This window comes from Vombatus ursinus, unplaced genomic scaffold (genome assembly GCF_900497805.2).
Source record: "Vombatus ursinus unplaced genomic scaffold, bare-nosed wombat genome assembly UNPS02014770.1, whole genome shotgun sequence".
Classification (NCBI taxonomy): domain Eukaryota; kingdom Metazoa; phylum Chordata; class Mammalia; order Diprotodontia; family Vombatidae; genus Vombatus; species Vombatus ursinus.
Window position 1 is genome coordinate 35,082,539 of NW_020954548.1, and position 18,087 is coordinate 35,100,625.

The 18,087-nt window shown below is 36.8% G+C and overlaps 1 protein-coding gene across 7 annotated transcripts in view; it reads left to right on the forward strand.

Moving 5' to 3' along the window:
- UNKL (unk like zinc finger) overlaps nt 1-18,087 on the forward strand; it is a 118,581-nt gene that overhangs the window by 68,757 nt on the left and 31,737 nt on the right. For all 7 annotated transcript variants that reach the window (XR_003569158.1, XM_027863235.1, XM_027863237.1 and 4 more), the window contains 2 exons: nt 1,159-1,221; nt 7,383-7,560. Coding sequence is in view for 6 of the 7 variants with exons in the window: in XM_027863235.1 (XP_027719036.1) it covers nt 1,159-1,221; nt 7,383-7,560 (241 nt within the window). In the remaining variant the exon portion in view is untranslated. The remainder of the gene's footprint in view (nt 1-1,158; nt 1,222-7,382; nt 7,561-18,087) is intronic.

Consider the following 18,087-nt stretch of genomic DNA (forward strand, 5'->3'; position numbering starts at 1 on the left):
ATAAATGCAAGAAGCTTAAGTGGAATGACTTTATCACTCTATACGCAGTACTCGTGAAAGGTTGATGCAGAAATAGATTAAAAAAAAGAAATCAGGATGTTTTCTCCATGTTGCTGAAGGGAATGAATGATCATGTTAACAAAATTGTTACTATGGCTATTGAAACATCTTCCAGTGAATACACTATTGTGTGCTTGGAGAGGATGTAGATCTTGTTTTAGTAATAAGAACTAGCATGATCTGAATCTGCTTATTTTTTTTCAAGTCAGTTTATAAATCCAGCTGTACAGAAAGACCAAAGGTCTCACCAAGCCCAGTTCACTTTTCCACCTACTCTACCACTATCCTGAGTGGATAGAGGCACACAAGGAACGTACACCTTTGCATACATCCATTTTACAAAACTAGGAAAGGAAGAAGCAAACGGGGGGAGGGATGCACAAAAGTAACGTTAGTTAACAGGCAGAGACACTAGAAGCAAACCAAAACACAACACAAAATTTAATGATATGGCTGTATCAATTACTTTTCATGGTTTTTTCTTGGGGGCAGGGAAGAAGGAGAATATAGGTCTTCTTCAGGCATACCAGACCAGATAAAAGATAAAAGTAGGATGGCAGAATTCTCCGTAAAGTACTGTTCCACTTAAATGTTCATTTTTATGGCAAAACAGTTGGTTCTAGGCATATAATTATATGCATGAGTACTATATTTCTGTAGACTCTATAGTTCCTATATTGATATTTTCCTTCATAGGAGGAGCAAGATGGTGGCTAGATCTCTACTTGGAGTAATTGCTAACTAGTATGTCTTTTAGAACACCTCCCATACTATCTTCCTAAATTTTGATTCTTTTGAAATTGTTTTCACGGAATTTCACAGATACAGGTTGTTCATTCTTTCTCTCCTAGTTATCTCTCTAACTTAACTATCCAGCATCATTCTGTGGGAGTATTGTGGTATATATCCATGTGACAGTGAAGTGGAAATATTTGAATTTAAGAAGACTGATGTATAGACCTAAATAATTTTCCTGGCTTAGCTGTTTATTATTATTTTGTACATTCAAAACTCAACTTGGGTCAGGAGTTATTATAAGTATACTTGAAGTCAATATCATTAATTCTCTTTTACAACTTAAGTATTTCTGTGTTTCAGGCGAAACAGAGAAATTTGCCTACTGAAAATAACCAGAAAATAAGTGAACAAGACAATAAACAGGTACAGTCAATGAGACCAGTATTTTAAATTTGTTATCTTTGTGAGTAAAGTAAGCTACTTTTATTTTCCTAAAAGTATTGAAGATGCTCTAGATTTTCCTTTATTATTCATCCTGCAACTTTGTAAACCCTCTATCAGTTTGTTTTGTGTAGTGCTTTTGTTGTTGTAGGCTTCCTATAAGAGACTTTTTGGTGTTAAGTAGGGTTTTCATGTTTTGATGAGGTTTATACTTTGGAAATAGTAAAAACAGGCTTTAAACACAAAGAAAAACATCTCTTATGAAATGAAACATTCTATAGAAATCTGTCAACTTTCCTAGCCAGTCTCAAATGATTGCACATTGTATTCTTTATCTCTGACTACTTCGGCAGTGTGCAAACTCTCTTAACTTATTTCCCTCTCTCAAGTCAATGGGACAAAATATAAATCACAAGTGGATTTTTTTCAGAATTTTTCTAAGTTCCATAAACACCCTTTGTCATATTTGTCATTAGTTTCTAGTGTCTTAGTGAACCTCTTTTTCTTAGTAAGTATAAAGAAACGTGTATACTTTAGGGTTTCTGTAGTAGGTTCTTGTAGAACTGATACCTGTCAGGGATATTGGCATTTAGAAGCAATATATTTTCTGCCTCTTGGCTAAAGAGGTCAGTTAATGATTTTATTATTCTTTGTTATGGAAAAAGCCAAAAGAAAACCAACTCAACCAGTCAGCTATGGAGACTCAGGTGTAGCTCATAATAGATGCCTCAGGTTCTTCTCTCCCTACCTTGCTCCTCATTCTTCCTGTCATCAAACCTATGAGGATAGCCGCTTAGAACTTTTCCTTTAAACAGATGTCGCGAAATTTTTTCTGTTCAGGGACACTGACTCAGAAAAAAATCAGCAAAGGGGATGTAAGAGAAGAAAACTAAACTACAAATCAGGTCTGTTATATAGGAGTGGGCTTTTTTTTTTTTTCTAAAGAGAGATATATAAAACATTAAAATTCAGTTTTTAAAATTAAGAACAAGGAATAATGGCTTAAATACAACATATTTTAATATTTGTCAGGTCTACATATATCTGATTGATAGAGCTCGAGGAAGGAAAAAGGGGGGAGAGTGAAAAAATATATAGAAGGAGGAGATACACAGAAGTAGAGAGAAGTTCTAAAGTGGTTAAATTAATTTTGTCACATCTTGCTTTTCATGTAGGTTGATGATTATGAGAATTATTGCCTAGTTATTGTATTTTGGAGTGTCAGTTAGAGGATTAGCCCCTCTTTACAACTCTGCAGCTGGTAATTATCCTTAGATGTTTAGGAGCACTGTTTTGAATGGGCTAGTCATAGTAGGACATGAGGAAATTTATTTCCTGGACCACAGTTACAGTGGCCCAAGTAACAGCACACCCTTGGACTGGATGAGACTGAACTGAAGACTGGATCGAACCTGTGAATCAGAGGTTCTCCATTCCTCTCCTAAGGGAAGAAGCACAGGGAACATTAAAGAACACTAAATTTCTGGATGGCAGAGACAGAAAGACTTGCTGAATAGTTTTTGATGGTTTGATTGGCCTCATTTTAGTCCAGCTATTAGAGACTTTCAGCTCATTTTTTCTATCATCTTTTTTCTGTCCTGAAAATGTGATAATGGATTCTCATATAGGCTTCTATCTGAGATCCTGGGTATTATCACAATATGGTGATGTCACCAAGGGCATATTGGTTCACTTTAAAATTTCTGCTTTCTGGAAGCCTCAGCCAGATGGCTTTGTTTTAGAGGAGGCCTAGGAACTTCTCTTCAGACCCTTCTGCTTCTAAGGTCATTAGATAGTTTGTTTACCTGTTACCAAAAGAAAGATTGGGGCTTCTTGGATGAAATAGCCTTTCTTTTATAGCTGACCCTTTAGTGGGTAATAATTGCTTCATTTTATCATTGTTATGTTGTAGGCTAGGGTTTTCTCAATGGCTTCCTCCAGAGTGACTTTGTTTTCATTCTAGGGCAAGCTAGTTTCAGTTACATTTGTTACAGCTGGGACTGCAAAAGACAGGGCTCTGAATGATCAAACCCCAATCATGATAATAAACAATAATTCTGTTAATAATTAATATGATGGTTCCTCTGTACTTCTCCATAGTTGAAGTTTGGTTGTGTGACTGCATTGGGACAAAAAGATAGACATTCACTGCACTGTTGCCCAAATTTAAGATTACTTTTCATTCATCCTTGTATTTCCACCTTTGAACTTGTAATGAGCATTCGATACCTTTTAAAATTGGTGAGCTTGTTTAAGTGAAAAAAGAAGTAAGGTATTGTTTGGGGCTGCTTTCAGGTTAGTTCTTAACTCTTTTCTTCTTTATAGCTGAAAGGAGGCTCCTTTCTAGTTTGAGACAATACTAGATGGATTACATTAATTCTTCAATGAGAGAAGTAGTCTTAGCACACTCAGGCAGTGCTACTGAATTATTGCTGTGGTCACCTTTTGAGAAGAAATTAGAACATTTATTCTTCAAAGTTTTTGTACCTTTGTTGAATTATCACAAATTTTTCCAGGATTCCCACCGTATTCTTAGAATAAAGTCAGTCTCCCCTCTTATTAGTTGTGAAGAAACCCATCGGTTAAGAAGAATTGAACAATTTTTCTATTAAACAAAACAGGCACAAACATAAATCTCCTGATATTACACATGTCTTAGGGTATTAGACCTGTGTTTCCTTTGCAGGTTAGCATCCATAACTTGTCATTTGCTGAGATTGTCCAGATTTTGTAGAAGTAGATAGGCGGACTCCATATTTAATTCATTAGTAGTGATATAGTAAAATATATCTTCAAAGACGTGCACTTGAATACTGTTGGTTACTTATAAGGTAAGGTACCACTTTAGTGCCTTGGAGAGGGGCATCTCTTGCCCAGTAATGCTTGTATATTTGAAGGTGAACTCTCTGGCACTATACCATGCAATCAGAGTCTTTCCACATTTTCTATGTAGATATAACAGGATTAGGAAATAGATGATTTATGATTGGAGAGGAAGCATCATTGTTTGCTGTTGAAGGCATAAGGAGCAATATGTTAGAGGGATTTGAAAGACTATAGCTTGGGCAAGAAAATGCACTTGAATTCTACCCTATCAAATAGTCTTTATTAATGGAACTAGACCAGGTAATGGTTGACTTAGTGAGTCTAAATTGGCTCAATTTACTAACTTACTTGGGGTTTTGTCTTTTTTTTTTTCCCTCACCGAGAGGGATTCCACAATTTCTTTATAGACCATTCTTTGGAGGGGAATTTGGTATCATTATATTAATTAAATGAGGTTGATGGTAAACTTGAGGAAGTCATCAAGAAATGAGATGGGTAATTGAACTCTTACTGAGAATAAGAAATATTGGTTGACCAGGAAAACATACCTTTTGAAACTTAGAGCTGTAAAATGTGGAGTTTAAGACACTTGTTGATAGTCTCCTTTGAAGGAAAGCTAATGAATTGTATCTAATTGGGCAACCTGCCCATTGGTCAATTTCCTGAAAGGTCATGTCCTACTCTATCTTACATAGTCTTTCTAAGCAAGTAATAATTCATTTTAATTCATAGCTATTCATACCACTTCTCTACAATTTATTCATTTTAATTCTTGGTTAAGCTTGCGCCCCTCATTTTCAGTTGGGGTATGCCCCTTCCTCTACTCCTGCCTTAGTTTGCTCAGTAAACTTTTATTGAACACCTGCAATGTGAAAAGCCCTCTTCGAGGCACTAAGTACTTGGTTTTTTTTTATTATTTAGCATTATGTGCAGGTTCTAACTTACAGAAATCTCTCTGACACAAGAGCAAACATGGGAAGTGGCTGCAGGTACTTCCTACTTATACCTTAAGTCTCCTCTGTATATTGACCCTGAACTTCCAGCTCTTCAGACCTTTGGATCAGCCTTAGTCAAAATCTAACCATTTTGAGTAATCAGGAGTCAGCCTAGTATCAGGGAACACTGACTCAGTCAAAAGCATATTTTCTCCTTTTGAAAGACAAATAGTATGCATGCGTGTAAAATGAGACGGTTGAACTAGATAACCTCAAAGACCTCTTACAAATCTGACATTATAGGATTCTTTGAGCATTAAGAAGATATTCTGCTTAGTTGTAAAGCCCATGGTTAAAGATAGTGTTTTTAAGGCAAGAAAGTTGTTTCCTAAATTATTAGCACTTAGAAAATGATTATAAGCCTCCAGTAGCCTTGTATTTTTGGCCTTGTGAGGAAGTCTTCACAATGGTGGTGCTTTCATTTATATAGCCTCTCTCTGCTTTTAAGTGGAAGCCTTCACTTAGCCATCTTCTTGGAACAGAATGATAAATAATCAGGAAATGACTGTTGAGCATTAGCCATTTAACTGAGTTTTGCAAGTGCTGGGTAGTGATATCTGTAAATAAAGCTCTCCCAGTTTTTTGCATTTCTTTCTGGAGCGTAAGATTTCGGGAAGACAACTTAGTCATAGTATTAGAGCGGTTCTTAATATTCTAAGAGGAATCATACACTTTCTGATTTGTTGAGCATTTACATAATGTCTGTTGTAGGTATTTCACATTATGACATAGGATTATTTATCCTGCATATGCCTGTATGCACACACACATACACACAAACATACCCTTGTCACAGTTCAGAGTTAACAAGTTGAAGAATTGATATGTAAGCTATAGTGTCAGGACTAGAATATGTTATAACTGTCTTTTTAACACATGCCATGGATTTTCATGGGACGTGGGTATTGGAGGCAAGGAGAAGAGTGATGAAATATCTCTCTCCCACTCTCCACCTGAGTCCTATATATCTCATGGTCTGAAAGGAAGGACAGGAAAGGGATCAGTATTGAGTTTTAGAAAATGTTATTAATTTACCTAGATGGAATCTTTTCATTTCACCCTTCCCATCCATGTTAGGTATAACTTTTTTATTAGCTTCAGCTAATTATTTTAGATTTCATGGATATATAGTTTATTTAAAATTAGTGTTTGTTTTTTCCTTTCATAGACTGTTAATGATATCAGCAACAAAATTATTACCTTAGAGAACTATTTTGATCAAGTGAATAAATTGAAAGTGACACAGGGAAAGTGATTTTTATTTAAATATTTATAGATAGGGAACCATATGGTGATAGACATGTTGTTTTAGAGACAGAAACTATATTCTTTGCTTTATAGAGAACTATTTCTGACTTAGTAAAAATCTAATTCTTTTATAGGCGTACATTTTCTATTACTACTTTCCAGAGTAGTACTTTTTTGGTTTTGAAAGTTTCCTTCTCTTTTCAGCTATGTGTGAGAGAAGCTCCATTTTTTAATCCCCATTTTCTTTTCATTGAAATTGTGCTGGTACATACCCATTATTAGGTAGTAAGTTTTGCCTTGGCCCTTTCTCACTTATTAAAGATAATTGAATTTGTCCAGATTTTCACTTTCCTCAGGTAGTTGAAGAATGAACTTTTCTTAATTCCCTTTGGGAAAAGGAGGAAAATAATATAATCATTCTCAGAAGTTATAGATGATTTACTATACACTCATATATACACACAACAGAAGTAGCCATCCAAACACAAATTTCCAAGAGGTTGGATAGAACTTTGGATTTTTTTCCTTTTTTTTTTTTTTTGATCAGGAAGGGATGAAGCTATGATGGGGAGCATTATCTTTTGTGTCTTAAGATATATGTAGACAAGTGTACAGGAAAATACTTGAAAGCTTATTCAGTCAATCTTCCCAACCTGGCTGCCACATCTTTCTTCACCAGCTGAATCCACTGTGTTTGTTTATGCTGGCATGTTCCTGTTTCTTAAAAGTAATTTTTTATGGAAAGTCAGATTGTGTCTGTCAAATCTGGAAGGTCACACTTTCTGGATGTATTTGGTAATGCATTTTAGCAATAAGTAGCTTCTGATTTTGGTTGTCATATTTGTCATAATTTAATTGGAATTTTTAAAAATATAATTTGGAACGATTGGAAAAGTTAACTTTTCTTGGTCCTTTGGTTTGGAACAGAATACACACAAACACATGAAATCCATAATACATCCAAAATTTGCATAATTATCCCACATCCTCTCCCAATTAATTGTATTTAATGTCACTTTAATATTTTTCTGTCAAAAATACATTTGCTTATTTTATTTATATATTTTTAAACAGAACCACCTCAGTGTGTTTGCAGTGGTTAACCCACTTGCTTCAAGTATAACCTCCAGTATAACTTCTAGTCTGGCTTCCAGTATTGGATCAGGTAGTTCATCCCCTACAACTCTATCAGCTATCAATGCCAAAGCTCTCCCGTTCTACCCTCCGAGTAATACAGTTGAATCAGTAATAGGTAAGTCTAAGTGTTTCCTCTTTTTTTTCTTTTTGCATTTATGTTATAGCTTTTCAGGATTATTCTCTTTTGATAAATATTCTGGAAATGCTCACTGAAAAATAATTTGCATTTTTTACATCTGTCGATTTTAATCACATGCAGTTAAAAGCAGTACCTGGCTTAACCTCACCATAAGGTTAAAAAATGTATTTCTATCACCATTTAGTCCTTTTTAAATCTTCCCTCTAATATAATCCCCTCCTAACTATAAGGGCCATATTAGACAATAGATGAGAAAACTCATAACTGCTAAGTTTATGTGATTTCAGTGTAGTTCATTTGTGATCATAAATCTTACAAGTATCAAACTGACCTGTATAAGATCAACTGAAGGTGATCTCTTTGGCCTGATGGAGAGGGTTTCATTGTATAGTAAGGAGTATTTTGTCATTTCCAGCATTGGCGAGTTCTCTGGTCCCAGATTTTCACTGGGGTAGGGAAAGGATAGTAGGATAGGAAAAGAAGTGAGACTGGCTAAACATCAGATTAAATTCCAGGAGTTAACCTTACAGAGACTGGTCTTGACTCTCCCTTGGCCACACAGACACAGCTCGTGTGTGCCGATAACAATGTTCAGTTTATCTCATTCCTCTTTTAACTTGTCCTGAGTGTTTTCTTGTCTAAGATTTGAAAAATAGAATCACCACCCTGCATCTGTATGAGTACGTCTAGCAGTAGAACTGAGCCTGGTGGCAGGTCGGTTTTGGTTTTTGTTTTTGTTTTCTTACAAGGAAGAAACTGTAGTTGAGACATTTACTGTCCACAGGTATAGAATTAAAAGTTGAACCTTTTCATACCTTGGAGATGTGGAAACTGAACAGTTCTATCTAGTAGTAATAGTATACCCTCTTATTTGTACACCACTTTACAATTTAAAGAGCCCTTCAGCTCATACAGTCCTAACAGCAGTCTGATATTGCCTTGATTTTTACAAAGGAGGAAGCTGAACATCAGAGATTAGGTGATATGCCCAGTAAGTGGCAGAGCCAAAACTAGGACCAAGTTCTCTTTGATCCCAGCTTAGTTCTTTCCATTGTAAAATTACATTTCCCTACTTAAACCAGTCTGTTTAGATTAAGAGATATCCTGGTGAACCATTAATTCAACTAACACGTTTTTAGGTACCTACTCTGTGCAAAGCATTGTTCTAGTTGCCAGAAGTGTGAAGAAAATTAAGACAAAATAGTTATACTATTTTCTAGAGTATTCTGATTGGTTTAAAATGGCCTTGAATATATAGAATAATTACCAGTTCACAGAAATTTTCATAAACTTTTCCCTTCTGAAGTATACAGATAATAGATTATTTTAAAATAGCTCTTTTGTTGAATGTATTTTACCCATTGTGGGTCAGTGACTTTTTGAAAGACTAGTTGAATAGAATGTCAGAAATGTGTCTACAGTATTCAGTTTTTTCATCATTACTTACTCTTAGATGGAAGAGGACATTGACATTCTAATAACATGCTTTCTTCTAATGTAGTGTCAGATTGTTTAGAACGTGCTTTTGTATATGTTTTGTAAGTTCTTTATGAAGTATTTCACCATGCTTTACTTTTAAGAGTTTTTGCTGAAATGTTTGGGTATAATTAGTTTAAAATAATTATTTTCCTTGGCTTATTCTGGTTTTATTTTTAAAATATGTATTATCAAGAAGTACAGGTTTTATTTGGGGAGGGATCATGGAGAGATATCTTTAAATATTTGTCTTTGTTTCCATGGTCACCTGACTCTTTGCTAGTTAAGTCTTTGTATGGAAAATTGTACTCAAACTATCCTACTTCCTTTTGACCCTCTATTGTTAAGGAAAATCAAACATGTTGTAACTACTTGTGAAAATGCCTCTGAGAAGAATAATAGCACATTGAATTTCTCTATTAAGACTTAGAACCTTCTTACATATACTATTCTCATTCTCATGGGAAAGTTGAAAATTCCATGTTTTTCAATAAGTATTGTTGCTTAAAGTCAAAATTTTAAGCAAATGGCAGCTTGTCTTTGTCATTTGTACTTGAAATTTAGAAGGAAAGGACAGTACTTTTTTTCTTTTTTTTCTTTTCTAAGACAGTTGGGGTTAAGTGACTTGCCCAGGGTCACACAGCTAGTAAGTGTTAAGTGTTTGGTCTGAGACTGGATTTGAACTCGGGTCCTCTTGACTTCAGGGCCGGTGCTGTATCCACTGCGCCACCTAGCTGCCCCTGACAGTACTTATTAAAGAACTTATTGGCCTCTTTATATGAAGATTCACTCTTTATAGAAAATGGTAATCTTAAATGGGGGACTGTCATGTGAAAATCTTTGATCTTAATAATTCTGTCCCATCTTGAGGACTCTTGTAGGACAGAACATTTGCATAGAGTACATCTAAAAAGAAGCAGATTACTGACCTGGGAAAATTTGCATTTGTCACTTGGAATTGTTGACTTTGTTCTCTGGAAGTCAGGACAAAGCCCGTATTTGGGAATGTATTAACACTGTGTTTTCAGTAGGTCCATATTTCATTTACATAAACATCTTGCATAGAGTTTCCTTTGACAACTAATTTAATTGCAAAATAGAACTAGACTTGTACCAATTTTACAGCTTGTGTGAAGTAAAAGTTCACTTCATACTTCATATTATAACTGGTTTGTTATTTAAGTTGGCTACTTTTTCAGTAAAGTTTTCATTCAAAAGTACAAGAATGATTCACCATCTCCCCCATACATATAAAACTAAATACACAAAAAAACTAATGCTATACATTGACTAGTTGAGTTCATAGAATTTTAAATCATATGATTATAGGTTTAGAGCTGGAAGGGGCCATCAAGTCCAACTTCCTCAATTTGTAGATTAGGTTAGTGAGGCTCAGAGAGGTTGTATGATTGGCCCATGTCAGTTCTCATTCTTTCTCTTATAATCCTACCCATTCTTCAAGGCTCAGCTGAAACTTCCTCTGTGAAACTGTTGAGGTTTAGAGGTTTAGGGGTGCTGGGACCCCAAAATCACAATGAAGAGGTTTATCTTTGCCCCTTTTCCCTTCGCCCCTTTTTGTCAAAAGGAATTTGGCTCCTTTGTTTACAATTCCCAGAAAAACCTTAAAACTTTTAGATTCTCTCTTTGAAATCTTATTCAAATGCACTTTCCTTCCTGGCTTCAGTTTGTCTACTGGTCCCAGGAATACCTTAAAGTTTTAGAAACTTCCTTATTTCCCTTTAAAAGCCCTTTGAAAGCTAACTTCCCCTTCCAGCTCCCTTCATTATCTATTCTCATTGTCTGTTCAAATCTCTTAGACCTTCCAAAGGGAACTCCCACCTGGGCCCTTTTTCTTTATCACCTCCCCTCTTCAACTGGCCTTGCATTGTGGCTACACCCAATATCTCTTCCATTGTTTTACCTTCCTATGGCCTTTGGTCACTTCTCACCCTTAATCCTAGCTAGGGCCACAAGGTCCAGGACTCAGGAGCTCTGTTCACCCCAGCTTACTAGCCACTCCCATCCAGATCTCCTTAGACCCCTCCTCCCATCACTCCAAACTGCCTGGCCACTCCTAGACCCCTCCCCTAGTCTTTCTGTACTTAAGACTCATCTTTGCCCCATTCTGATGCTGAGCTGTTCTCAAGCCTAGAGGCTGAGGCTCTTGCCCGCCAGTCACGTGGCCTATCCACCCCAGCCCCCACTCAGACGCTAGCTTTCTTCATGCCCAAGAGGCTGAGGCTACCTCATGCTCGCTCATCCTTAGAGCGCGTCACCTGACCGCCTTAGCTCCCATTTAGATCATTGATGTTTGGGTTCCTTGGGAGTCTGGCCTATATGCTTTATCTTTAATAAACTTTTTCTCTGGCTGGAAGAAGATCCGAGTTGAATTTATTCGGGCAGATTCAGCGCCGCGATCTGGGCTTTTTCCCGTGATCTTGGGGTACCTCTGTGCATCTAGGAGTACCCCAAAACCCCCCCACCTCTTCAACAATACAGGGGTCCTGCCCAAATAAATTCAACCCAAGCCATCTTTCAGCCAAAGACAAGGTTTATTAAAAATTACCCATATTAGCTAGACTCTTAAGTCATCTAAACGTGTGACTCTCGTAAAGACGAGTGGGCATGAGGAAGTCTTAGCCCCTAAATGGCAGCCAGGGTGGATCTTATATACAAAAAGACTGTGGGAGGGATGTAGGAGTGGCCAAATAGTTTGGGGTAACTGGAGGAGGGGTGTGGGAGAAGGAGTATCTTTATGGGAGTGGCCAGTAAACTGGAGTGGCTGGAGGAAGGGTCTAGGGAGGATCTTGATGGGAGTGACTGAGAGGTTGAATGGGATCTAGATAGGATCTAGGATGGGAAGTGGCTGGGAGCCTAGGAGGTGAGACAATAAATCACTGGGCTCAATTAGGGTAGCAAAGAACTGGGAGATTGGGTATTGGCTATAAGGACAGGCCAGTTGATAGGACTATATTTTCAGGCAACCACCACAGTGTTCCAGGAAGGTTCAAGGAGGGATTTTTGGGGCCCACACCCCATCATTCCCCCTTCAAACAAATGGGACCCAAATTCTTTTGGAGTAAGGGGCAAAGGCCTCAGTTTAGGCCTATACCCTGTCAAAACCTTCCTTTATTCCTCCTGAAAGTTCATTCATCCTCTCCTTTGAACTCCTGTAGCACTACATCTCCTTGATGATGAGGATCATATCTTTTATTTTGTATATCCTCAATATCCAGTGCACCTTTGTACATACCGGCAGTTAAAAATTGGAATTGACTCCACTTTATCTTTTTCTTTGCTAATCATTACTTGGTTTTAGAGCCAATTCTAGCTCAAACAGTTTTACTTGATCACTGAGTTTTGTCTTTTAACAGGCTTAGATAAATAGACATTCTTATAAAAACTACTTAAAGGTAAATTTTGCTCAGGAACTAGTGTTGTCTTAGAAAAATAACTTTTTTCTTCCTTCATCTCCCCAATAGTAGTAAATTTAACAATTCTATATAATCTGTGTTTTTGTTAGAATATTTCTATTTAAATTCAGACAATGCTTCTATGTAGTTGTATTCAGAAAAGACTAATGGCAATTTATGAAGAGCTAACAAGTGTATAGATTGAAATTTAAGATGTTATTAAGTAGAAAGTTTTTCTGTTTAGCTAATAAACTTTTCCTCATATTTTCATGTGCCACAAAAATGTAGTCTAGAAAGTATGGAATAGGAGGCATTTCTAGAATTATTCTGCATTTCTTTGGATAGATAAAATTGAGGGTCACTTGATAAGTTTATTTTCTTGTGTTATATATTTCAAACACATCACTGAATAAAATGCCAACATAATAATCTGCAAAGTTCATTAACAAGGAAGAAAATTGGAACCTGAAGCTTTCAATCCGTTTCTCACTTGTAGTTACTGTAAGTGCCAAACCAATGTACAAAATGTATTGGTAAAGGAATCAGATTTTGAGGTGGCATGAAAAGCACTATAAATGGATTCGCCAGAGACCTGATCTGTGATGAATGTGGAGTTGGGAAGAGGAGAGAGCCAATGCAAAGGATGATGGTAGAGACAGCCCCATTAATAATAACATCTGCATTGATTATTCATTGACAATTAGTAGAATGGGATAGAGTTCAAATTGTTGCTTAGAAAATAGGTATGAGGGGGAGCAGCTAGGTGGCGCAGTGGATAAAATACCTGCCTTGAGGTCAGGAGGACCTGAGTTCAAATCCAGCCTCAGACCAAACACTTGACACTTACTAGCTGTGTGACCCTGGGCAAGTCACTTAACCCCGATTGCCTCACCAAAAAGCAAAAAGAAAAAAAGAAAAGAAAATAGGTATAGTAGAATGTACATTGTTTTTTTTTGTTGTTGTTGTTGTTGTTTGTTTTTTTGGGTTTTTTTTTTTGTTTTTTTTTTTGGTGAGGCAATCGAGGTTAAGTGACTTGCTTAGGGCCACACAGCTAGTAAGTATCATGTGTCTGAGGCCGGATTTGAACTCAGGTGGTCCTGATTCAAGGGCTGGTGCTAAGAATATGCATTGTTGACAAGGGACCCAGAGTTGGGATTGGAGAAAGATTTGTGAGGTAGTTCTTCAGATGAAAGAAATAAGACAGCAACACTGACTTATGGTTGCCAGTAAGATTCTCCAAAGGAAAAAGTATTTGGGAAACCAGCTTGAGATTATTCCCAGTGAGGAAATGAAGTCCTTATAAGACCTTCTAAGAAAGATGTTAAACAAAGGGAAAAGATAAGTTTAAAAGCAGACCAGGCAGACCACGGGCAGCTAAGTGGCACAGTGGATACAGTGCTGGTCCTGGAGTCAGGAAGACCAAATTCACATCCAGCCTCAGACACTTAACTAGCTGTGTGACCGAAGGCAAGTCACTAACCCCTGTTAGCCTCAGTTTCTCACCTGTAAAAGCTGGAGAAGTATCTTTGCCAAGAAAACTCCAAATGGAGTCACAAAGAGTCAGACAAGGCCAAAATTAGGAGACCTAATTTCTCTTTAGACTATTAACAAAATCCAGTTTGGGGGAACCCTTACTCTAAGGGGAGGAACCCTTGTCCCCTTCATTAGAGTTTAGAGTGACCCAGCTTATGAAGGAGAAAACTAACCAAAGAAGTCCCAATGGAGATGGCTTCCCTCTGCCCAGATTGCTGGAGGCTGCTGAGTCTCATGATCAAGCCATATTATGAGCTGGAGGAGCTGAAGACTTTTAGCCCACTTCCTCATTAAATGTTCCCCAGTCAAGGTTGAGTTTCACTTGTCAAGGGAATTCCCTTTTAGAAGGTATTTAAGGCATCTCAGGGTCTCCCTTGGTGTCTTTGGTTTCCAAGATAAATCACTGACCGTCAATTTATTGATTGCTGGCTAGCCTGATTAATAAATTGATTATTAATTACCCAGAAACTCTGTGTCTAGGAGTTTTTCTTCGTCCCAATGGTTGAACCTTTAGATTAATTGGCAGAATAATCATTTATTACACATGCAAGGCACTTGTGGATATAAAGGCAAAAATAGAACTATCCCAGCCTTTAAAGAGTTTCTGTTTTGCTTGGAGCTGTGAGTAGCATACAGCTTGAATACAGATAAGTAAGTGGGTAATTTGAGGAGGGAAAGGGCAATTAACAATTAGGTAGGTTAGGAAAAGCGCGATAGAGGAGATTGACACCTAAGTGAAAACATGGAACACTTCATGAATTTGATTTTCTTTTTTTTCCCTTAAATACAAACTTCTCTTTATTTTAACCCTTTACTTCTTTTTTTAAATTAATTTATTTTGATTTATCAGCAATCACTTCCATATGCTTTTGAGTTTAAAATTTTTCTCCCCCTTCCTCCCCACCACCCTCCCCAAGACGGCGCACAATCTGATATAGGCTATACATATACAGTTCTATTAAACATATTTTCATATTAGTGATGTTGTAAGTAAGAATTAGAACCAATAGGAGGAACCACCAGAAAGAAGAAACAAAGCTCAACAGAAGAAAAAAAAATAGAAAATAGTATGCTTCGATCTGCAATGAATTTGATTTTCATTGAAAACAGTAGTGGCATCTAAGAATTCAGCCCACAATCTTAGGTATAGAGGAGGATTGCTCCCTGGAGTGATGGTCATGTTTGGGTAACACTTTGGGTAATTGCGAGAGTCCTAAACTGAGGAAGTCAAATGTTGATTCTTGCTCTTCTGAAAAGGAGACTGGTAAAAATTCCCAAATTTTGGGAAGACTGAAGTTCAGTTCCTTGTCTGATCCTTATAAGCTGTATGACCAGGTAAAGTCACCTCACCTTTCTGTAAAAGAGGGATAATAATACTCTTGGTATCTACCTCATAGAGATGTTGTAGGGCTTAATGTATGTAAAGTGCTTCACAGACTTTAAAAAGTGTTATATAAATGTGCACACGAAACAACTAGAGGATAATGTAAGGTAACAAAATATATGCCAACTAATGTGCTAGTATAATAGAAATTCAAAGAAAAATATCAGTGTGGCCTTTAATGGTTTGGAAAGACTACTTATAGGAGTTGGGACTTGACCTGGGTTTTTAAAGTAATATAGAATTTGAATTGGTAGAAAAGGGGATTTGGATTGGCAGATAAGGTTGGGTAGGTGGGGCCGATTGATGGTGGCACTTAACCAGGTTGAGGAATGTAGAGTTGATAGAGGACTGTTATAAATTTATGAGGAAGAAATGGTATAAGACAAGTTTTAGGAAGAATAGTGGAGCCGTGGTACATAAGATATATCCTTCTTTTCTTCCTTTTGTTATTATTCTTTTCTGTCTCATCATATTTATTCCCTTTGAGAGGTCATCCATTTCATGACCTTCAACTACTTCTTCTGTGTCAGTGAGTCTTACATCCAGAAATTTAATGGTGCATAAATCACTTCCCTTCTCTGGGCCTCAGTTGTCTAACCTATAAAATAAGGGCTTTGGACTGTGATATCTAGGGCTCTTTATAACACTAACATTTTCATTTGATTTTCATCATATTGGTGACAGAGACATCCAAGTAGAAAAGTCCTTTAGGCAATTGAAAATACGGAATTGGAACTTAGTTGATGAGTTAGAGATAGCAGTTATTTAAGATATCAGTTCAGAGGATGTAGTTGAAGTTACAATGGTGGGTGAGCAGCACTTCAGTAACAGAAGGCCACATTGTTGGAAGGAAGAGCCAAAGAAGGTGCTTTCAGAGGAATAGAAGATCTTAGGAAAGTAAAATGTCATAAAAGCCAAAGGAACACAGTCTCGAGAAGCCTCAGCAGTTGTCACCAGTGTCACAGGCAGTAGTGGCAATCAAACATAAGGATTTAAATAAGAATTTTTAGTTTTGTCTAGAAAAGGGTTACTCATCTTGGAGAGAACACTGTCAAAGGAGTGGAAGAGTTAGGAATCAAAACTGTAAGGGATCTAGGAGAGAATAAATAGTTAGGAATTGCAAAGAAGATATATAAGCCATTTGAGGAGTGGGAAAAGAAATAGGATGGTAGGTGACATACGTAAAGGGAAGGGCAGAACATATCAGCTGAAGAATTTTTTAGGGTTCTAGAGACTCAAGTTTACCTGAAGACTGAACAGAAGGAGTTAATGGAATAGAGATTTATGTTCTTCTGGATAATCTTCAATTCCGAGTAGCTCATGGTTTTCTTGTGAAAATGTGGCTTGTACATATTTGATAAGCATTTGAATTGAATACTATAATACTATAATACTTGAAGGATTTATAATTTTATAAATATGGATATCCTGTCTCTTGACACATTGTAACCCCTCCACAATTCAGTAGCTGAAAACTTTAATGATTGCCTAGTGCTTTCTATACACTATGTCTCTTGAACCTCACAAAAGCTCTGTGAGGTAAATGCTATTATTATACCCATTTTATAGATTAGAAAACAGGCTGAGAGAGGGTGAGGGACCAGAGTCACAAAGCTAATAAGTGTCTGAGGTAGAATTCAAACCTGGGTCTTGTAGAATCTGAGTTTAAAATTCTTTCTAGTCCTTTTGTGCTTGTTGATTGACTATTCCAAAAGTTACTGTGGCCAAGGTTTCATCACTCTTAAGCCAACATGTTGATGAACCTCTCTGAACTTGCTAGCTTGGTCTTTGGACAATTGGCACAGTCTCTCACTGGGCCCTTTCTTGAAGATTTTCCAGTTCAGTAGAATCTGCCTGAGTCTGTACTCTTCTGGCATAGCCTTCTAGAACTTAGGGTATTAAAAGATGACTTTAGTGGAAAGTATTAATACTACCAGAAATAAAATGGTAACTGATTATTTTCAAAATCACAAGGTATAGTAGGAGCACAGAATCGACATTTGCAACTGAGTCTATTAAAATATCTCCCAAAGTTGGTCTTCACTTTTGCGTGTATTTGTCTGCCTAACATAAGTCACATAGTTTTGTCTGAATATTGGTCTTATTGCTCTGTGAATATTATCTTGCTGTGTCTCAGAGTTAATATGGTAGATTCTCTCAGCATGAGCCATGTATAAAAGTTCCATGATGCAACCGGTGTATTTGAATTCATTGGCAGAGGGCTGTGCCTCCAGTCATGTGATCGGGGGTTGCTGTGATTAGCTGGTACGTTTGCAGGATTCTATGTTTAAATTGGTGTGTAGAGGAGGAGGAGAGGCTGCAGACAGTGAGTCAGCAGTTAGGGCTGGTAAGCTTTCTTAATTTCTTTTAACAAACTAATTCAAAGATTTTATCAAGTAAATGTTTTTTAATGTAATTTGCCCTTCAGTAATCTGCTGTGTTGATTTTTAATATGCTATGGAATATCATATTGATTTTAAAATATAATTAGAATGTAGATTTTTTTCAATGTTCAGAGCTTTTTTTTTTTTAAATTTTGTAGTTGAAACCTTGTGAAAGATCTGACTTGGTGATTTTAATTGTGATTTAAATGTATAAAGAAGGCAAACCTTAACTGGATATGCTCCATTGTAGTCTATGAATTGGAACATTGCTATGGTATTAGCAAACAATTATACTCAGGCTGTACATCTCAAT